The sequence below is a fragment of the Apium graveolens genome, chromosome 11, assembly GCF_009905375.1.
Source record: "Apium graveolens cultivar Ventura chromosome 11, ASM990537v1, whole genome shotgun sequence".
NCBI lineage: Eukaryota > Viridiplantae > Streptophyta > Magnoliopsida > Apiales > Apiaceae > Apium > Apium graveolens.
The window spans coordinates 58,226,887-58,250,828 of record NC_133657.1 but is presented as its reverse complement, the minus strand read 5'-3'; the positions used below and the strand labels follow the sequence as shown (position 1 = coordinate 58,250,828).

Sequence of the window (23,942 nt, the reverse complement as noted above, 5' to 3'; positions counted from 1 at the left end):
GACGATTGTTTTCTGGTGCATCGACCCTTGTTACATGGTAAGGTTCTTCGACTCTCGAGGAACTAGATTTCCTCTCAGAAATTGCTTAACCTTTACTTTTATACATGTACTTTCTAGAGAGCCCTGATTTGATGGGCTGAAGTTTATTAATGTAACAAACATTTATATTTACGAATTATAAGGCATCTGAGAGTAATAAATTGCATTAATAATTTAGGGTAGTGTCTTAACGGGGATCTCATATCAACCCCTTTTCGTTAAGACTAATTTTTCATAATTAAAGATAAATTTGATTCATACATTCCAAACAAACTCACTACTGATAAAATTTCTTCAAGTGAATGGCGTTCCAAGCATGCTTGAGAGGAGTTCTGTCGAGCATCGAAAGCCGATAGGTCCCTGGTGCAACGACCCCTGTCACTTGATACGGTCCTTCCTACGGGGCCTTGATGTGGCGCCCTCCAAACCCGGGTCAGAAGTTTGGGGTCCACACACACGCCTTATTTATAACCTACTTATAACAATAATAAAGATAATAATAATATGCAGTGACCCTATTTATCAACTACCACGGATCGCAACAGGTTAAAGTATGCACACAAGCCACACATCTACTTATATTACATACCGTTCAAATCCCAACTATTCCAAACTCAAAACTGAGTATTAAACTTTATTACAACTTTTACAAACTTAAATTATTCCAAAAGAAGCCTACTAGCTCAGCTTTCTCAACCTGAACCCCTAGCTCTCGCGCTGGACTGGGGATCCTCGTTAGCAACTGGTTCCTTTTTAACTGGAAAAAATATAAACATCGCACAAATGAGCTAACTAGCTCAGCAAGTCATAATGACAAAACTGAGAATAATGATCATCAAGAGAACATGATTATGATATCAGGTGAACAATGGATTATGATTTAGAATTGGATATTATACTTTTAATTTAAAAACCAAGGTTAGGCTGCTGATCAGTCACGCACTAACCCTGAGCAAAGCACACATCACTGCTCTAACTACTGGATCCAAGGCACACATTGGCCTAACTTGACCATTATATGGTCTGACCACGAATCTGGTCCACAATTTTATAAAACAATCCAATTCTAACATAATAACAGAATAAACAATAATAAGCAATAACCAGAATCATTAACAACAATGAGTGTTTAACAATGAAAGGGGTTTCAACCCTTGTAAGGATTAATAAGGTAATTTCAAAGCTTGAATGCTGGGTAATGAAATAATTGGATAATAAAGGAATCAACGTTTCAGGGTGTCAAAGATTTGGCTTTCAAAGCATAAAATACAATGTCTTGAAGGTGTAAGCAATTTGGTTCCGTGTTTAATATTTAATGTGTATGTATTTGTGGAGTAGTATTGTGTACTTGAGGTTCGTATTTGGGTATACAACAATCAATGATATAGAAAGAATAAGGTTCATGGCTCAAGAATAATAACTGGAATCAGGGTTTGGGTTTCAGTGCTTCAAAGCACTTGCAATATCAACAAGACTATCAAATACTACAATATCTCAGGAAAGTTCAGAACACTTGCCTGGTATTCGCTTACTATACTGCACTCGCTTTCAATCACAATCGTCTTACTCCTCGACTACCTGTTTCCCTTTTCTACGTCTTGCCTCTTCTGCTCACATATCATAAGTATCTATCAATAATCGACTCATAGAATTCTATTCAACACATACTTTTATCTACCCTTCGTTTTACCCAAATCCGATTAACGAATTGAAAGTTATGCAATAATCAAGTAAACACCGAATATATAGACCGATAGTCAATCAACAAGTCACGTCTAACACATAATGCATCACGTAATCAATGACATATCATTTATAAAGAAGTCTCGTGTCATAAATAGGCTTTCTGATATTTAAAATGATTTTTAAAACATTTTTCGGAATTAAAACGGGTCGTTGGATCAATTTCGGGTAAATAAACAGGGTTCGATTGGCCAATTCTGGTTCCGAAACAATTTATAATAATTATCGAGCCTTGGAAATAATTTAGAATAATATTTTAAAGCTCGAAACTATTTTTCGGAATTTTTAAATCATTTTTAAATAATTAAATCTAATTAAATAATTAATTAAAATCAATTAATAATTAATTAAATCAATTAATCAATTAATTTTCGAATTAATTGACCAATTAATAAATTAGAAATTAACTGAAATTAATTAACTAATTAATTCAGATTTATTTTTGAATTAAAAATAATTTTCGGAGTTAAAATAATATTTTTCAGAATTTTCAGAAATTAAAAATGAATTCTTATAATAAAAATAAATAGGAAATATGATTTTTAAACATTTTATAAACAGGAATCCTATTTTTGAAAACTTTGCAAACTACAGGGACTAAACTTCACCATCTTCAAAAATACAGGGACTAAACTGCAATTTTGCAGTTCCAGTCGTCGGAAAATCGGGGGTGGCCGGAGAACTCACTTCTGGCATCCTCCCACCACCATCACCTCCAGAATTAAACTACACAACACCAGGAACCTATATCTGCAATCAAAATTCATCAATAACCCCAGACTTGGCCGGAATTTGATCAAGAAACTCGCCGATTTCCGGCGGGTTCGACGTAAACTTCAAAAAACAACTCCCTTATCTACAGACCTCGTTGATTCATGAAACTTGTTCTACTATATTGCAAATTTCACAGAGAATACAATACACTATACCACAACATCAATCCATTTCAGAATAAGAAACCCCTAAATTTCAATTAAGAACATTCATACGGGTTATAAACCCTAATTTTAAAATTTGAAAATCAAACTCAAATTTGAACATGTTATTGAACTCCAAATCAGACGTATAATATATCAAAATCATCAGGAAAACAAGCTCTACAACATACAATCATCAAATCATACAAACAATCATCCGAACAAAAATTCATATTTTTAATAAATTTAATTCAAAAATAAATAAAATTATTGAAAATAAACCTTGATTTCTGCAGTAAAACAAAGCTCAGAATCTAGTAGAACACTTCAAATCCTTCGTTTTGGTTACTCAAGCTTTGAAAACAGAGATTGGTAACACCTTCGTTTTGCTGTTTGATTCTTAGAACAGTTTATGTAATTAGGGGTTTTCTCTGAAAATTATAAAATTAACTATCTGCAAATGATTTTGATACGAAATAAAATATGGTAAAAGGCTAGTTATAATTACGGAAAATTAGTATCCCATTGGATCATTCCGGATATAAAACGGTACGTTTATTTGTAAAAACTGATCCAAACGGTATCGGTTTTCGGGATAATTGTCCAAATCAGTACAATTTGTACTGCGGTCTTGGTCTCAGCGCCTGGTTACACGTATTACGAAGTGATAATTGGGATAGTTTAATAAAAAGCTCCCGTGTATCGAAAATACGGGTTTTATTGATTTATCGGAACGAATATTGTATCAAAAATGTTGCGCCGGGACCCGCGCCGAACAATCCGTACGCCGGATCGAAAAAGTCGAAACATGGAATATGCTCGGAATATTACAATTAGGTTAGGAAGGAGTTCTCGGAAGAGTTTCGGGTTCCAAAAACGTAACAACGGGTGACGTCGGTTGGTTCCCGTTTTTATAAAATAGATTTTAAATACTCGGAAAAAGATTTTAGAAATTTCATATGATTCTTATAAATCTATAAATCATCATAATATTAATTAGGAAGATATGACAATTATCTATGTTTTATTTTGGACATATAAAAATTAAAATACTCAATTAATATTATTTTTGAATATCCAAGTACAGATAACATTTAACAATTAACTCACAGAATAGATACCGGACACACATAATAATTATTTAACAACAAAAATAATCACACGATTTATCCCGGATATTACATCCTTCCCCCCTTAAAAGGATTATGTCCTCAGAATCTTCTAAGAAAATAAATGAGGGTACTTTTCTCTCATGTCATTTTCTAACTCCCAGGTTTTCTCTTCAACCTTTGGGTTTCTCCACAATACTCTTACTAACTTTACCACTTTATTTCTCAATACTTTCTCTCTCTCTCCTCTAGAATCTCTATCGGACTCTCTACATATGATAAATCTTCCTGAAGCTCTATTGGCTCATATTCTATTACATGCCTGGAGTCTGGATTATATTTCTTGAGCATCGATACATGAAAAACATTGTGAATGAGCTCCATGTGCGGTGGTAACACTAACTCGTAAGCTAATTTGCCAACGCGCTTTAGGATCTCAAAAGGTCCGACATATCTTGGACTCAGCTTTCCTTTCTTTCCAAACCTCGTTAGTCCTTTCCTCGGTGATACTTTCAGTAATACCAAGCTTCCTTCTTCAGATTCCATGTCTTTCCTTGACTGATCTGCATATCTCCTCTGACGATCTTGTGCGCTATCAATCTCTTCTGGATAATTTCAACAATTTCCTTTATCTGTTGTACCAGTTCAGGTCCAAATATCTTGCGTTCTCCTACTTCGTCCCAATATATTGGAGATCTACATTTGCGTCCATAAAGGGCTTCATAGGGTGGCATCCCAATGCTGGCATGATAACTGTTGTTGTAAGCAAACTCTACCAGAGGTAAATGTTCGTCCCAACTTCCTTTGAAATCAATAGCACAAACACGTAACATGTCCTCGATTGTCTGGATCGTTCTTTCACTTTGGCCATCCGTCTGGGGGTGATAGGCCATACTCATATTCAGTCTTGTTCCCAAACATTCTTGAAAACTCTTCCAAAATCTTGAATTAAACCTTGGGTCTCGATCAGATACAATAGATATAGGAACTCCATGACGAACTACAATTTCTTTCAAGTACATATGGACCAACTTGTCGAGCGAAAATCTTTCATTTATAGGCAAAAAATGAGCTGACTTGGTAAGTCTATCCACTATAACCCAAATGGCATCATGATTAGCCCTTGTCCTTGGTAATCCAACTATGAAATCCATGGCAATATGTTCCCATTTCCACTCTGGAATCTCCAATGGCTGTAGCAATCCACTTGGTCTCTGATGCTCTACTTTAACTCTCTGACAGGTATAACATTCGCTAATCCATTCCGCAATTTCCCTCTTCATGTGTGGCCACCAATAATTCTTCTTTAAATCTCTGTACATTTTGGTACTTCCTTGATGGATGGAATACCTTGAATTATGTGCCTCCTATAGAATTTCATTTTTCAGCTCCGTCACTGGTGGAATCCAAATTCTAGATGAAAACCACAAAATACCTTGGTCATCCTTTTGTGTGCATAATTTTTTCACCTATCAAACGATTTATATCCTGATCCATTACATCTTCATGTCCTTTCTTTATTTTCTCCAACAACTCCGGCTGGAAAGTCATACTGTATACTTTCACTTCCTCAGGCTTGCAAACTCTAATTTATAATTCCAATTTCTGAAATTCCTTATGTATATCTTCAGGTACTGATAACACATTCAACCTTTCCTTCCGACTCAATGCGTCTGCCACAACGTTCGCCTTACCGGGATGATAATTAATCGAGCAATCAAAGTCTTTAATCAACTCTAACCATCTCCTATGCCTCATATTAAGTTCCTTCTGTGTGAATATGTACTTTAAGCTTTTGTGATCCGTAAAAATCTCACACTTTTCTCCATACAAATAATGTCTCCAAATCTTCAAAGCGAAAACTATGGCTGCTAGCTCCAAATCATGAGTAGGATACTTTTGTTCGTGTGGTTTCAATTGCCTTGACGCATACGTAATCACCTTTTCGTGCTGCATTAAAACACATCCTAGTCCTTTGTGAGAAGCATCGCTATAAATTACAAAATTCCCTTGATCGTCTGGAAGTGACAAAACAGGTGTCGTGATTAATTTCCGCTTCAACTCCTGAAAACTTTCTTCGCATTTGTCGTTCCATATAAACTTCTCATTCTTTCGTGTAAGCTTTGTTAATGGTGTGGCAATCCTTGAGAAATTTTGAACAAATCGACGATAATATCCCGCCAATCCTAAGAAACTTCTTACCTCGGTGGGTGTTTTCGGTCTTTCCCAATTCGTAATTGCCTCAATCTTTGCCGGGTCCACTTTGATCCCTTCGTTACTGACTATATGTCCTAAGAACTGAACTTCCTGTAGCCAAAACTCACACTTCGAGAATTTAGCATATAACTTCTTTTTCCTTAAAATCCCCAAAGTTATCCTCAAATATTCTGCATGATGCTCTTCCATTTTTGAATAAATTAAAATATCGCCTATAAACACAATAACAAACTTATCCAAATACTCCTTGAAAATTCTGTTCATCAGGTCCATAAACGCTGCCGGGGCATTGGTCAACCCAAAAGACATCACTAAAAATTCATAATGTCCATACCTTGTTCTAAAAGCTGTCTTTGGTATATCTTCTGGCTTGATCTTTAGTTGATGATATCCTGATCTTAAATCAATTTTGGAGAAATGCTTGGCTCCCTTCAACTGGTCGAACAGATCATCAATTCTGGGTGCTTGTTCTTGATTGTCAGCTTGTTGAGCTCCCTATAGTCAATACACAGTCTCATGCTTCCATCTTTCTTCTTGACAAATAATACCGGGGCTCCCCACGGGGATACACTGGGTCTGATTACTCCTTTCTCTAACAACTCCTGTAATTGCTTCGCTAGCTCTTTCATCTCGACAGGCGCCATTCTATACGGGGCCTTGGATACTGGTTCTGTTCCAGGTGCTAAGTCGATCGCAAATTCAATTTCTCTATCTGGAGGAAGTCCTGGTAACTCGTCGGGAAATACGTCTGGAAATTCATTCACAACTGGAATATCTTCAAGTTTTGTTGGTTCTTGACTTCTGTCAATCACATATGCCATGAAATGCTCACATCCTTGTCGTAGTAACTTCTTGGCTTGAATCATCGTTAAGAACTTCTTTACTTGTTTTTGACCCTTGAACGTTACTATCCTTTCGTCTGGCGTTTTCACCATTACCTTCTTATTGCGACAATCTATTTGGGCATCGTGCTTAGATAGCCAATCCATTCCTAATATAACGTCAAACTCCCCTAACTTAAATGGTATCAAATCTACGCAAAACTTACTACCAGAAATCTCAATCTCACAATTCCCACAAACTTGATTAACAGATACACGTTCTTGATTTGCTAATTCTACAGTCATTATTTCATTTAAACACTCAACTGGATAATTTAACTTACTAACAAAATCTTGTGAAACAAACGATCGAGTTGCTCCCGAATCTATTAACATTTTGGCACATAAAGAATTCACATTAAGCGTACCTGCCACGACATCCGTATCCTGGATAGCATCCTTCACAGACATATCAAAAACTCTAGCCCTTGGAGTCTCATTCATTGTTGGGGTAGATCCCATAATCCTCAATGCATTACTGACTGGGGCTGATGTCTTGCAATGCCTGGCCATATGTCCTGGCTTTCCACATTTAAAGCACGTAAATCCAATGGCTGGAACCTTTACTGCTGGATTCCGGATAGGCTGATCCTTACTTGCTGGTTCTCTTGCTGGCTGATTTCGGCACTCCCTCGAATAGTGCCCTTTCTGGTTGCATTTGAAACATACCACATTCAACTTATTACAAACTCCTCCATGCTTCTTCCCACATACTTGACAATCCGGAAAAGTTAGTCTCAACTGACTTGGCTGATTTGTATTAACTGGACGGTTGCTCTGGCCTCCGTCTCCTGCATTTTGTCTCCTGAAATTAAAATTTCTCCCTGGCTGAAACTTACCCTTCTTAAAATTTGGAAACTTCCCTGTTTGGGGCTGACCCTCACTTCCCTCAACTTTCCTTTTCTTGCTTTCCTTTTCCTTCTGGAACATCTCACTCTCTGTCTCTGCGATCATAGCCTTCTGTACTACTCCTGAATAGGTATCCAATTCAAAAATGGCTACCTTCCCTCTGATCCAGGGTTTCAAACCTTGCTGGAATCTTTTAGCCTTCTTCCTGTCAGTATCAACATACGACGGTACATACCTTGACAATTCCTTAAACTTACCCTCATAATTTGTTACCGACATGTTCCCTTGCTTTAATTCTAAAAACTTCAGCTCCATTTGATCCTGAACAAACTGAGGAAAATATTTTTCTAAAAACAATTCCTTAAACCTTTCCCAAGTAATAACATCTGTGCCTTCCAATGTCTTCACCATTTCCCACCAATAGGTGGCCTCATTCTTCAGATAGTAACTTGCAAACTCAACCTTCTGTTCTTCCTTTACTTTCACTAAGGCAAATGCCTTCTCTATTTCCTTTAACCAAACATTTGCTTCAATTGGCTCTAAAGAACCCTTAAATTCTGGTGGGTTTATTGCCTGAAAAGTTTTAAAAGTTACCTGGGGGTTGGTCTGTCTTTGTTGTTGTTGTGCCAGGTGAACTGTTTGTTGGGCCAAGATTTGAAGAATCTGGGCTATGGCTGGGTCCATGGGTCCTGGGTTCACATTTGGATTTGTATCATCTTGGTTGTTATTGTTGTTAGTCTCTTCATTCTGGGTGTTGGTGTGGGTATTTCTTCTGGGAGGCATTTTTCTGTAAAGAATCAATCAACTTATTTAGCTTTTGTATCAATCTTTTGCATAAAAGAACAGTTTTACAAAACATAAATATCTCTTTTTGAAAATAGTTGTAACTAAGTAAATTGCATGCTTCTTTACAGAATATAAACAGTTATGGAAAACAGGGTATATGGTATCGCAAGGGTATAACTGGTGCAATAAATAAGGTAAGGTAACACAGGTGCAATAAAGTAAATGACAGTAATGGAAAGGAAAAGGTGCTGATATATATAGATCAAACGTTTTAGGTAGTACAAGCGTAAAGACGCTTCGGAAGTAAAAGCAAAAAGGGTACAACAACCTACTCCCTAGTCAGCATAGCTAGTCTATAAATACAATTCAAAAGTCTACTGATATACACTACACACTACTGTATATACTATATAACCATAACAACACTGCTCAACATTTCCATCTCTAAATCTCTAGCTCATGGCAAATCTGGACCTCCAATCTCCTCAAGCTCTTCTAGAACCCATTTAGCCCACTCTACTAAGAAATCAGGGGTGATGTCCTCATGTGTAGCCTCAGCAATCCTCACTGCAGCTGTCCTACGAAATGCCTGTAGCCTCTCTCTAAGTCGCCTCTCACCACTCCCAACCTCTCTGGTACGCATAATATGTAGTAACTCCTGAATTTGACCCTGAAGGAATCGCTGCTCCATAAGGCAAGCCTCAAACTGATGATATGGGACAGGGTAGGAAGAGAACTGGAAAGGTACTCCTGTGACTGAATGACCGGTAAAGCCTGAATCAGCAAGTGGGGGTCCTCTGATAGGTGGCCTCATGCCTGGAGGTGGAATAACCTGCAATGGTACGGGCTGCAACACAGGTGGAGGTAGTATAGCCAACACTGGTGGAACAACAGGACGTGGATCCAAAAACGGCACTTCAACTGAATGCTCTGAGTGATCAGCTGATACGGGAATAAAAGAGTCGGCCATCGCTGCTATCTGAAATCATATCACAATATAAGAATCTCGAACCATAACGCGAATTACACTAATACCTGATATACCAAAGCACTCAACCTCTCGACGTTCTATCTTTCTATCCCTTACTTCTAATCCTAACCCTCTACCCATTCCCGTCAACCTAGGTTTGTGTCAGTGACTTATAACCTGTAGCTCTGATACCAAACCTGTGGCGCCCTCCAAACCCGGGTCAGAAGTTTCGGGTCCACACATACGCATTATTTATAACCTGCTTATAAAAATAATAAAGATAATAATAATATGCAGTGTATTTACCAACTACCACGGATCGCAACAGGTTAAAGTATGCACACAAGCCACACATCTACTTATATTACATACCGTTCAAATCCCAACTATTCCAAACTCAAAACTGAGTATTAAACTTTATTACAACTTTTACAAACTTAAATTATTCCAAAAGAAGCCTACCAGCTCAGCTTTCTCAACCTGAACCCCTAGCTCTCGCGCTGGACTAGGGATCCTCGTTACCAACTGGTTCCTTTTTAACTGGAAAGAATATAAACAACATCGCACAAATGAGCTAACTAGCTCAGCAAGTCATAATGACAAAACTGAGAATAATGATCATCAAGAGAACATGATTATGATATCAGGTGAACAATGGATTATGATTTAGAATTGGATATTATACTTTTAATTTAAAAACCAAGGTTAGGCTGCTGATCAGTCACGCACTAACCCCGAGCAAAGCACACAACACTGCTCTAACTACTGGATCCAAGGCACACATTGGCCTAACTTGACCATTATATGGTCTGACCACGAATCTGGTCCACAATTTTATAAAACAATCCAATTCTAACATAATAACAGAATAAACAATAATAAGCAATAATCAGAATCATTAACAATAATGAGTGTTTAACAATGAAAGGGGTTTAAACCCTTGTAAGGATTAATAAGGTAATTTTAAAGCTTGAATGCTGGGTAATGAAAGAATTGGATAACAAAGGAATCAACGTTTCAGGGTTTCAAAGATTTGGGCTTTCAAAGCATAAAATACAATGTCTTGAAGGTGTAAGCAATCTGGTTCCGTGTTTAATATTTAATGTGTATGTATTTGTGGAGTAGTATTGTATACTTGAGGTTCGTATTTGGGTATACAACAATCAATGGTATAGAAAGAATAAGGTTCATAGCTCAAGAACAATAATTGGAATCAGGGTTTGGGTTTCAGTGCTTCAAAGCACTTGCAATATCAACAAGACTATCAAATACTACAATATCTCAGGAAAGTTTAGAACACTTTCCTGGTATTCGCTTACTATACTGCACTCGCTTTCAATCACAATCGTCTTACTCCTCAACTACCTGTTTCCCTTTTCTACATCTTGCCTCTTCTGCTCACATATCATAAGTATCTATCAATAATCGACTCATAGAATTTTATTCAACACATACTTTTATCTACCCTTCGTTTTACCCAAATCCGATTAACGAATTGAAAGTTATGCAATAATCAAGTAAACACCGAATATATAGACCGATAGTCAATCAACAAGTCACGACTAACACATAATACATCACGTAATCAATGACATATCATTTATAAAGAAGTCTCGGGTCATAAATAGGCTTTCTGATATTTAAAATGATTTTTAAAACATTTTTCGGAATTAAAACGGGTCGTTGGATCAATTTTGGGTAAATAAACAGGGTTCGGTTGGCCAATTCTGGTTCCGAAACAATTTTATAATAATTATCGAGCCTTGGAAATTATTTAGAATAATATTTTAAAGCTCGAAACTATTTTTCGGAATTTTTAAATCATTTTTAAATAATTAAATCTAATTAAATAATTAATTAAAATCAATTAATAATTAATTAAATCAATTAATCAATTAATTTTGGAATTAATTGACCAATTAATCAATTAGAAATTAACTGAAATTAATTAACTAATTAATTCAGATTTATTTTTGAATTAAAAAGAATTTTTGGAGTTAAAATAATAATTTTCAGAATTTTCAGAAATTAAAAATGAATTCTTATAATAAAAATAAATAGGAAATATGATTTTTAATTATTTTATAAACATGAATCCTATTTTTGAAAACTTTGCAAACTACAGGGACTAAACTTCACCATCTTCAAAAATACAGGGACTAAACTGCAATTTTGCAGTTCCAGTCGCCGGAAAATCGGGGGTGGCCGGAGAACTCACTTCCGGCATCCTCCCACCACCATCACCTCCAGAATTAAACTACACAACACCAGGAACCTATATCTGCAATCAAAATTCATCAATAACCCCAGACTTGGCCGGAATTTGATCAAGAAACTCGCCGGTTTCCGGCGGGTTCGACGTAAACTTCAAAACACAACTCCCTTCTCTACAGACCTCGTTGATTCATGAAACTTGTACGACTAGATTGCAAATTTCACAGAGAATACAATACACTATACCACAACATCAATCTATTTCAGAATAAGAAACCCCTAAATTTCAATTAAGAACATTCATACGGGTTATAAACCCTAATTTTAAAATTCGAAAATCAAACTCAAATTTGAACATGTTATTGAACTCCAAATCAGACGTATAATATATCAAAATCATCAGGAAAACAAGCTCTACAATATGCAATCATCAAATCATACAAACAATCATCTGAACAAAAAATCATATTTTTAATAAATTTAATTCGAAAATAAATAAAATTATAGAAAATAAACCTTGATTTCTGCAGTAAAACAAAGCTCAGAATCTGGTAGAACACTTCAAATCCTTCGTTTTGGTTACTCAAGCTTTGAAAACAGAGATTGGTAACGCCTTCGTTTTGTTGTTTGATTCTTAGAACAGTTTATGTAATTAGGGTTTTTCTCTGAAAATTATAAAATTAACTATCTGTAAATGATTTTGATACGAAATAAAATACGGTAAAAGGCTATTTATAATTACGGAAAATTAGTATCCCGTTGGATCATTCCGGATATAAAACGGTACGTTTATTTGTAAAAACTGATCCAAACGGTATCGGTTTTCGGGATAATTATCCAAATCAGTACAATTTGTATTGCGGTCTTGGTCTCAACGCCTGGTTACACGTATTACGAAGTGATAATTGGGATAGTTTAATAAAAAGCTCCCGTTTATCAAAAATACGGGTTTTATTGATTTGTCGGAACAAATATTGTATCGAAAATGTTGCGCCGGGACCCGCGCCGAACAAACCGTACGCCGGATCGAAAAAGTCGAAACATGGAATATGCTCGGAATATTACAATTAGGTTATGAAGGAGTTCTCGGAAGAGTTTCGGGTTCCAAAAACGTAACAACGGGTGACGTCGGTTGGTTCCCGTTTTTATAAAATAGATTTTAAATACTCGGAAAAAGATTTTAGAAATTTCATATGATTCTTATAAATCCATAAATGATCATAAAATTAATTAGGAAGATATGACAATTATCTATGTTTTATTTTGGACATATAAAAATTAAAATACTCAATTAATATTATTTTTGAATATCCAAGTACAGATAACATTTAACAATTAACTCACAGAATAGATACCGAACACACATAATAATTATTTAACAGCAAAAATAATCACATGATATATCCCGGATATTACACTTGAACTTCCCTGTTATAGTTGGTTGGGATGCTGCCGGCTCTCGGAGGACTAAATCCCCAACCAAGAACTGTTTAACCTTTACTTTCTTGTTAAAGTAAGCTGCTGTGCGCGCTTGTTGTTGGAGAACTCTTTTTAATGCTTCGTCTCTGACTTCTTCCATGAGAACATTGTGGAGTTGAATTCCTTCTCATGATGCTTCAGCATCAAAATACTCGACCCTTGGGGAGTTGAAAGACACTTCGACGGGCGAGACAGCTTCCAAGCCAAAAGCCATTTTAAAAGGAGATATACATATTGAACTCCTAGGGGTCGTCCTATAAGACCACATAACATTTGGCAATTCATCGACCCATGGCCTTGGTAACTCATCGACCCTTTTCTTGAGCCTTTGTAAGATTATCCAATTAGAAACTTCAACCTGTCCGTTGGCCTGGGAATAAGCTACCGATGACTTGATGTGTTTTATCTTGAGTTACGAAAGTGTTTCTGTGAACTTCTCTCCCACAAATTGGGTTCCATTGTCAGTTACAACGATTCTTGGTATCCCAAATCTGAACACAATGTATTCCATCAAAAATTCAATCATTTCCTTTTCGCGAATCTTGGCCAGAGGTCGAGCCTCGATCCATTTTGTTGCATAGTCGACAACCACGATAATGTATTGGGTTTGATTCTTAGACATTGGGAAAGGGCCCACGATATCAATGCCCCACTGAAAGAAAGGGCATGAGTTGATGACCGAAATCATTTCCACCGAGGGTTGATGAGACACCGACCAATATAGCTGACATGACTTACATTTCCATACAAAATTTTCAGAGTCACTTCGCATTATAGGCCAAAACAGACCTTGCCTCATTATCTTAAGGGCTAAGTTTTTTCCCCCTAGATGGTCCCCACAAATTCCAGTATGGACCTCAACCATCGATGTGTTAGAATCTTCTGGCCCTAAGCGTCGAAGCAGTGGTTCTATGAGCCCCCATCGATATAACTTGTTTCCTAGCATGCAATAGTTCTTTGCCTTGTATGATATGGATCTAGCTTCATTCTTATCTTGTGGCAACTTGTTCTGCAAGATGTATTACAAAAAAGGTTGACGCCAATCTGTAATAGAAGAGATCTCGTTGACTTTCAGCATGTCAGAGGACAAAGAGTCCATATCAATGGAGGGGACCTGTCTTTCCTCGACATAAATTGCCTCTGATGTTGCCACGACGGATGAAGCTAATTTAGATAGTGCGTCGGCCCATTGATTATCTTCCCTACAAATATTCTTGATTGTCCATGACTGGACTTTCTCCAACAAGGACATGGCCAGTTTCAAATATGTTGACATTCGAGCATCTTGCGCTTTGAACTCACCTTGTAACTATTTTGCGACAAGCTGCGAATTGCCAAATATTTCTAAAATCTTCACCTCAAACTCGATTTCTAGGCGCAACCCTGCTAACAAAGATTCATACTCGGCTACATTATTTGTTACTGGGAATGAGAATTTCAAGGCCTGTTATATTTTGAAGCCCTCTGGACTGATTAAGATGACACCTGCACCCCCTGATGATGATGTTGACGATCCCTCGATGTAAAGAGTCCAAGTCTTTTGTGGAAATGATGTTTCTTCAATTATAGGATTGTCAAATTTGTATTCTATGACAAAGTCTAACAAGACTTGGGACTTTACTGCATTCCGGGGTAGATATTCAATGTGAAATTGGCTGAGCTCAACCGTTCAAGCGGCGAGGCACCCTGTCATGTCCGATTTGTGCATGATACGCTTCAGTGGTTGATCAGTCATGGCTTTTATCAGTCGACTTAGGAAATAGTGACAGACCTTTCTCCTTGCTACTACAAGAGCATAAACTAATTTTTCCACATGTGGATAACGAGTTTCAGCGTCTTTCAGAGTGTGGCTGATGTAGTAGACTGAAGCTTCATGTCCCTCGACATCTTTGACCAAAATAGAGGCCACCAACCCGTCAGAGGCTGAGATGTACACTTTTAGAGCCTCACGAGGCAACGCTCTTGCTAAAACTGGTGGACTTGTCAAAAAGGTTTTTAGAGCTTCAAATATTTCTTTACATTGATCATCCCAAATCAACTTCTTGTTCTTTGATGCTTCTTTGATGACCATGAAAAAGGGACTACATTTTTTAGAGGCTTGTGGTATAAAGCGTCGAAGGGCCGCTATGCAACCAGTAAGACGTTGAACTTTTTTAATGGTCGACGGGTCTTTCATTTTAGATATGGCTTTAATTTATGAGGGGTCAGCCTCGATCCCTCCTTGGGAAACAAGAAATCCTAAGAATTTCCCAGATGTTAAGCCAAAAGAGCACTTTAATGGATTCAATCTCATGTTATTACGTCAAACATTCTCAAAGGTCTCTCGAAGGTCGCTGCAATGACCACTTGAAGACTTTGATTTGGTTATCATATCATCAACATACACCTCGAGGTTCCGACCCAACTGATTTATAAATATTTCATCCATCATACGCTGAAATGTTGCACCAGCATTGATTAACCCGAAAGGCATGTTTCGGTACGCGAAGACCCCTCGATATGTGATAAACGCTGTTTGTTCCCAATCTTGATCATCCATCCTGATTTGGTTATATCCCGAGAACGCATCCATGAAAGACAACAATTTATGACCAGCCGTAGCGTCGATAAGTTGAGCTATATTCGGCAAAGGATAATAATCCTTAGGACATGCTCTGTTGAGGTCGGAGTAATCAACACACATTCGCCATTTCCCATTACTTTTCTTCACTAGGACGATATTAGCAATCCATATCGAAAATTTCACCGGCTCAATGAAACGGGCCAATAAAAGCCGGTCAAGCTCTTCTTCGATAGCTCAGCGCTTTTCTTCTGAGAATGTGCGCCTCTTTTGCTTGACAGGATTCTTTTGGCGGTCAACATGTAAAGAGTGTCTCGCTACATCGACAGGTATTCCTGGCATGTCGGATGGCGACCATGCGAATATGTCTGAGAACTCCTGAAGCAACCTTGTTAATTCATCTTTTATCTGAGGACTTAGATCTTTACCCACTTTAACTGTTTTAGCCGGAGAATGCTCATCTATCGACACATCGATGGTCTCATCGACGGGTGAGAAAGAGGGTTCCCTCGGGATATCGATGATGCTACTGGGGTCTATCTGAACGACCTCGTTGACAGTTTGAGAATCACTATCTTGCTTCTTGGGTATGACTGTAGTAAAATAGCATTGTCTCGAAACTGCTTGGTCGCCACACATCTCCCCTACTCCAAACTCAGTTGGGAATTTCATCTTCAAATGGGGAATCGACGTGATGGCTTCCAATGCCGATATTGTCATTCGGCCTAGAATGACATTGTGACTTGAGTTTGCACTGATTACGTGAAACTTAACTATCTTCCATACTTGGCAAGGCATTATGCAGAAAAGTACCAGCAGGTCAATTGTTCCAACCACTTTTACCTCGTTACCCGTGAAGCCATAAAGAGGTGAATGGGTATTTTCTACTATTCTGTCCCCTGTATCCATTCGTGCTAAGGCGTGATGATATAGAATGTTGACAGAACTACCATTATTGACAAGGATCTTTTTTACTGTATTGGTGCCGATTTTGGCAGTGATAACCAGCGCATCTTGATGTCCTCTTATGATATTTGGAGCATAATCTTCATCTGAGAAGGATATGACAAGAGATAGAGATGGTTTGTATTTCTTAGGACATGGAGGATTAACATTACACATCTCTCGGCGTACGACTTACGAGAGTTGTTTGACATGCCTCCGGTGACGTAACCCTTGAAGATTATATCGACTATTCTGTCATCTTGTCTTTGCTTAGTCTGGCCCTGTCCTTCGATGTAATGTATGAAATGGCCTTTTCTGATTTTGGATTCAATGAGATTTCTTAATTGGTAGCATTGTTCTATAGTGTGTCACATATCTTCGTGATAGTCACAGTATCGAGAGCTCGGAGGACGTCTTGGCTTCATCGGCTTCGGGGGTCAAAAGTCAGGTTCTGTCTCTAAAATTGCCAAGATTGTTGCTTTGTCGACTGTGAGTTTGGTAAACTCTTTGTCTTTTCTGTCATGGTGCTTCCATTTTCTATCTGAGATGGACCGTCATTGATATTCTTGACCTCTCGGGCTCCGAAACTCCTCCTTTCCAACATCCCTTCTCGGCGATGAACGTCGAGGGGATTTGGAGTCATATCTCCGAGATCTCGGGGTCCGGGGGCTATGAGTTCTTGTCATGTCATACTTGTAGTTAGAGCGTCGGGGAGATCTTATGCTTCTCACTGCTTCTTGGAGTGTCATTCGATGTTCAACAATCTGAAAAGCCGCATGAAGATGTTGGGGATATTTTTCTATGAGCTCTTCTAGCAGAATGCCATGTCGGCTTCCATCAATGCCTGTTGCTAAATAGTTTACTGTCAAAGGCTCTTCTAGGTCTGTTATTTCAGATATAGCCTGACGAAAGCGACCTAAATAGCTTCTCAAGTATTCTCTAGGCCTTTGACGCATCGTAATCAAAGATGCTGTGATCTTACCCCCTTTGTAGTTGCTTGAAAATCTTGTCTGAAATTTAGTCTTCAATGTAGTCCAGCAGTCGATTGACCTAGATGGGAGATTGTTATACCAATGTAGGGATGTGCCCTGTAAGCATGTAGAGAAGAATTGGCAACGGGCGACTTCTGAGTGTCCGTAGAATGTCCTTCGACCATCAAAGGTGTTAAGGAATCCCGATGGGTCAGTTGATCCATCAAATTGATTGAGCGCCGGAGTTTTCAGTGTCCTGTCTATCTTAGCTTTTTCATTGCTTCGAGATAGGGGCTTTCCACCGGGGCTTCAAATCTCGACTGTGTTTTAACTAAGTCACACAACTGAGCCATATCTTCCTCCATTTTGAGGAACTCCTCCTGTGATATCGAGTCTGTTGACATCGACCCTTGCGGGGTACCCCCTGAAGAAACTGTCCTGGGGCGTCAAGGTCTGGAATATATAATAGTAATCTTCATCATCCTCCGACAGCTCCACATATCCAAGCTCTTCATCACCACCTTCCTTAATCGACGCATGTTTTAACTCCTGCTGCAAATGCTGAATTTCTCTTATTTTTTCTAGTTTTCCTTCCAATCTTTTGGTTTCAGCCTCTAACATCTTAAGTTCTTCATCTGAACATTCCGTACCTTCTATCTCCTGCTCCCGTAGAAGTTTCTTCTGCTTCAACTTCTGCAAATACAACCTAGCATCACTGGAGAGCACCTGCTTTCCTTTTTCCGTTAGAACACGAGAACGAGTATCTTTAGTGACTCTCCTTTTACGTTTGACAGGTGGTTTCTGCACCTGAGAGCCTTCAGGTGGAGCCTTCAGGTGGGGGGCTATCCTCCATCGGAAACAGCCGTCTTGGCTTGAGGGTCGATGGTGCTTTCTCTTTTTCTGCTGGATTAACATGCTCTGATTTTTGGACGGTTTGGATCTCAGCTGTGTTTCCACATTTCTCTGGATTTTCTTCTTCAATAATCATGTTGGAGTATCAAATTTAAGAGCTCCTTTTAGTGCTAGATGATGACCCTAAATATGAGCCATGTTTATATGAGGAACAATACTCTTGATACTTATTTTTCCCTCTCTCTTTAAGTAGGGCAATTAGTCTCTATTTATAGGAAACTTTAATGAGTTTTTCCCTTTACAATTGGGCCTCTTTTTGGGTTTTTTATTACAAACTTCCTATTCTAAGATTCTAATTTCCTATTTTAAGTCCTTCCTCTTTCCTTGCCCAACACGTGGTCTTGAGCATCTTCCACGGACATGCATGTATTTAAATTTCTAGCCGGGAGACGAGCGTATAATGCAATAACAGAAGTAAAAACATGACGATGAGGAAACTTTGACATGCAAAAATATTAAAACCAGAACCAGGCATACGATCTTTAATGAATGTGGTGACATGCAGCTAAAAATGAGTTCTACAAGCCACCATAATATGGGACACCCGTAGCAGGCAACCAACTATCTCCGGATATAAAATTAGTGACCGTAAAATTGACAGCATCCGTAGCATTAATCAAATGAAACCCTTCCCATGTAACTCTGTTGCTAGTATCAGTTCCCGGACCTCTGTTGTTGTATTCAGCATAATATGACGTATTCAAAGCAAAATCTCCGGACCATATGCTCCAACCAGCAGGCTCAATCAAGCTATCCATATATGATTGCATATAAAGTGCTCTTGAATACAATTTCCATGGCCGTCCAAGATACGTTTTAGTTGAGCCCAGGTTCTCAGCTTGTGTAATAGTACAATTTTGTATTGAGGTCCCAGTGTTTTGGTTGATATCTGTTCTACCTTGCGCAGTTATGGCATTGAATTGGCCTTCCATTGGTAACCTTGGATAAATGTTGCAGTTTTGGAGAACAACTGCGGCGTTACCAAATATGAAATCTATTGTGCCATAGATATCACATTCTCTGTAGAATTGCCTTAACGAATGAGTGTATAAGGTGTCTTGATAAGCTTCAAAACTGCATCGATAAAATGTAGATAGATCCGCACCACTTCGAACAGCCACAGCTTGATGATTAATTGCTTCTGCTGTGTTCCGAAATGTCATATTTACAGCAACAAATCCTTGTCCTACGACAACTGCAACAAACACATTGAAGAACATTGCTGAATGTTTATTCATTGAAGACGCATAGACAAAACAAGAGAAACTTACTCATTGTTCCTGTGTTAAATGTACTCCACCCTTCAGTGACGCTACGGTTGCCAGTCACTACCGTCTGGTTGATTCCATCTCCGATCATCATCAAATATCTTTTCGTTTTAGTTATGTTAATATATTCTTCGTAAACACCGGCTGCTATGCGAATCACAAAATACCCTTTAGTTCCATCAGTATTGTTCGGAGCCACAGCGATAGCATCATTTATGGTAGTAAAATTTCCACTTCCATTAGGGTCTACCGAAACCGTCTGACTCACCTTCACACTGTTGCCACCTGGATAAAGCTTTAAGCCGCCAGTAGACGGAGGTGGCTTTCTTCCGGCTAGAATTCTACCTTCAGCTACATTTTCAACCCATCCGTTTTTGAAAATCGCAAGTGCTACACTATACATCATGCTGCCATTAGATAGTGGAGGTACGAGAGCACCCTCTAGACTTGAAGGTAAAGTTATGTCTTCAAGTCCCCCTAGACAAGTTTGCATGTCTGTTACTATCGCACTAAGAAATGTCAGCAAATCTTTGCCTTTAAACTTTTCAATGGTATCTGTTGAACTGATGGCTTGAAGGGTTTCCGATAAGAAATCCATGTTCAAGTTGCAAAGATTTTGACAGTCTTCAAGAGCCTGAATCACATTATTCGATAAGGTAGATCTTTGGCCCAGATAACTACTCAATAACGAAAGAACATTTTGTGTCATTGATATGGATTGCTGAACTGAAAATCGGCTTAGATCGTTAATGGAGGCATTGTTATTTGGCAGAAGTGTTTTACAAAATATTGGAAAAGGTGTATCGTCGCAAATGGTATCTATTGATGCGGCAGAAGTTGTGGGAGAGAAGAAGACAAGCATGATGACAAGGAAACACAAGAACAAATTAGGTGAATGAAGTGTAGGCATGGTGGTTAAGAAACAAAATTTGGTTCTGAAAGGAGTGTTGTCTCTGTCAGAAGTATGCTGCGAGTATTTCTACTATATATAGGTAATTTGTTAACAAACATAAGAATTACTATATGACATGTTAAAGTCAAACAATTCTCTCAATTATGTAAGTGGGTAGACGTGCTACATATATTTTGGGACAAACTTTCGTGATTCATGAATGACACTTCTTACACTAACATTTTTCAATTACGTAAAATGACTAGTTCTTTGTAATATGCAGAGGATTTAGTAAGACGGGCCAATCCCAGTTTTCTTTAATCCTTCCCGCATTCAGTTTGTTCTACTGATTACCAATAAATTGATTAGGTGAATATTATTTTTGCAAATAGATGTGATTAATTAATTAATTGCAACACACTTGCGCGAGAAAAGAAATACAAATTGGTGGAGTTTATAAATGTATGCTCTTTTTTAAATGAAAATTACAAATGTATATATAATCAACTTAAACCTATATACTATACATGAACGAAAAATTTAAATTTAAAAGCATGCTTCGTAAATATGTTTCTACCTAAATTTTAGTAAATATTTAAAAAAAAAATTGCTTGCTATGTTCTCAAATTTATTATTCTTGTCTACAAAAATATATTCAAGTTAACTGAACAAGTAATGAATGTATTGATATAGAAACACGTGCAGTTTAAATTTAAGTAAAAAAAAAAGACATGAAATGATTCCATTGGAAGAGAATAGAGATACAGGGCTTAAATTCTCTATTAAGTACTATATATACTTGTGCCCTTAACCTCAAACTAATAACTTGATCAGTTAGCCTATATATATAATTTTAACACTTAAGCATGAGATATCTAAACTCCGTTTGTTGATCAAAGTAAGACTGGAGACTTGATTTTAAACCACAGCCACAGTAGTTGATTTTGTCAATTTGTTAAACCAGCAGAAAATTTAACGCCAGTAGACGGCAACCATGCTCTCCCGTCGATGAAATGGCCTACAGTAAAGAAGTTAGCTGTAGATGGATCAGTAATCTTATGATAACCAGGCCATGTAACCCGTCCAGACAGTGATCCGCCAGGCCCATAGTTTTTATATTCACCATACCACAATGTACCTAAAGCAAAGTCCCCATACCATTCTAGCCACCCTCTGGGCTGGACCTGTGCTGTCATAAAAGTATTCATATAAACAGTCCTCGAGTATTGCTTCCATGGTCGGCCCAAGTAAGTAGGCTTGGTCGCATAAACATAGCTATCTTGGATTGAGAAGCCTGTGCTTTGGTCTGGGCTTTTCCGGCCTTGGGCTGTAATAGTAACCTTCTGTAAGGGTAATGGTTCCCTAGTGAAAATTTTACAATTTTGAAGGACCGCTGCACCGTTGCCAAATATGAAGTCTATGGTTCCATAAATGCTGCATTCCCGATAGAATTGGCGGAGAGAATGAGCGTAAAGTGTGTCTTGATAGCCTTCCATGCTACACCGATAGAATGCCGATTCATCAGAATCAACACGTAGCGCCACCGCTTGGAAATTTTGGGGACCTGCTGTGTTTCTAAATGTCATGTCCCTTGCTATGAATCCTTTCCCAGAAACAGCTACAACACACAAATTTGTGACAGCTATTAGGCTTAATAGTTAATATTTTTATTTATTACAGGGCAAACATGGATTAATTAATTATTAAAAAAAGGATGTCTATTATGCAAAAAATGTACAGAAAATTGGTTAACGGATACCAACCGACGGTAGCTGTTCGAAACGTAGTCCAGCCTTGCATGAAATTCCTATTGCCAGTTACAATAGTAGCTCCTATCCCATCCCCAACAAGCATAATATTGGTCTTTTTCTTCTTCATGTCAATGTTCTCCTTATAAATTCCTTTCTTCACGTATATTACAAACCTCCTTTTACTATAACTCGGAGCTTCATAAATTGCTTGTGAAATTGATCGGTAATGCCCCGTGCCATCTGCAGCTACCACAAAGTCAACATGCATTCCGTTCTGGCCGGAAAGGAGAAGTTCTTTGTCACCATCAGTGATCCATTTCGGAAAATCCATGTCAACATTATATGATGTAATATTTTTAGCTGGTCTAAAAGGTGTTTTCTGTAATTTAACATACAAACCTAAAACATTACTTATAAGTTGTGTGACTTGTGCTAAACTTCCCTTGATAAAACTCACAAGATGTCGGTCCGTGCCTTCAAATCCTTCTAGGCATGTGTCTTGATTACTCAAGGCAGCACTTAGCCATGCCTTCATGTTACCTGCATAGTGCATGTTTGTAGAACCAGCTCGAATATCCTTCATTTCTAGTAACGACCATGATAATTCGGACACAGAAAAATCAAGGAGTTCTTTGCAATCCTCAATTGCAATTTGTTCGCGGGAACTCACAGAAAAGGTATGGAATTTAGTGACCGTTTCAATAGCTAGGCGTGTCTGGTCGAGTGTAGTTTCAAGAGCAGCTTTGAGGATAGAATTACGGTTTTGATGTTTTAGGTGGGGAATTTTGGATCGAACACTGGAGAGGCACGAAGTATGGTTCTTGATTTTCATACAAGCTTGATCAATCATGGCTTGCATGGCAGGGTTTTCACGTTTATGATCTAGTATAGGAACATGAGAAGTAACTTTATGATAGTGGCTGGGTAAAATAAGAAGCAGAAGAAGAAATTGGAACCTCCAGGTCATCAGTGTCATTTCTTGAATGTACTGAAAATGAGAAGATGTGGTACCACTCTTAGGACTTAGATATTGAAAGATATTCATATACATATGTCATATGTGTGTGTAAATGCATGTACAAACTTGAAGGTATTGTTTGTTTACAAAGAAAAGGCTTTCTCTTGTAGATTATATGCTTTTTCTCGAGAGAAAGCTCAAGTTAAGCTTCCGTGTGCATGGGTAGGGGCATAAAACATTCCTCAATTCACACTTTTGCTTAGAGACAAAAGGTATCCAGTGTTAGAGCATAATTAAACAATAATTTTCCCATTAATTTATAGAGAAATCCCTTGCTCAACATTCTGAACCTTTCAGTAGAGCTCAATTTTGTTTTTCTTGTTCCTCTTGAAACTTTGGTCGATGTTCTGTTTTGTGCACCTCCATCCCCCTGTATAATCAGATATTGTCCCAGAGCATCCAGTGTTTTAAAAACAACGCG

At 38.0% G+C, this 23,942-nt stretch overlaps 2 protein-coding genes across 2 annotated transcripts; both read right to left on the bottom strand.

Annotated features, from left to right (window-relative positions):
* Positions 1 to 18,794: 18,794 nt before the first annotated feature.
* LOC141698301 (pectinesterase-like) lies at positions 18,795 to 20,828 on the bottom strand. The gene is made up of 2 exons (XM_074502973.1): positions 19,864 to 20,828; positions 18,795 to 19,787 (listed from the first exon to the last, which is right to left on the bottom strand). Exons 1-2 carry the CDS (start codon positions 20,768 to 20,770, stop codon positions 19,111 to 19,113), a joined length of 1,584 nt encoding a protein of 527 aa, XP_074359074.1. The 5' UTR covers positions 20,771 to 20,828; the 3' UTR covers positions 18,795 to 19,110.
* A 608-nt stretch (positions 20,829 to 21,436) lies between these two features.
* LOC141696629 (putative pectinesterase/pectinesterase inhibitor 22) lies at positions 21,437 to 23,554 on the bottom strand. Its single transcript, XM_074500745.1, has 2 exons — positions 22,516 to 23,554; positions 21,437 to 22,370 (listed from the first exon to the last, which is right to left on the bottom strand). Exons 1-2 carry the CDS (start codon positions 23,552 to 23,554, stop codon positions 21,700 to 21,702), a joined length of 1,710 nt encoding a protein of 569 aa, XP_074356846.1. The 3' UTR covers positions 21,437 to 21,699.
* Positions 23,555 to 23,942: the final 388 nt, after the last annotated feature.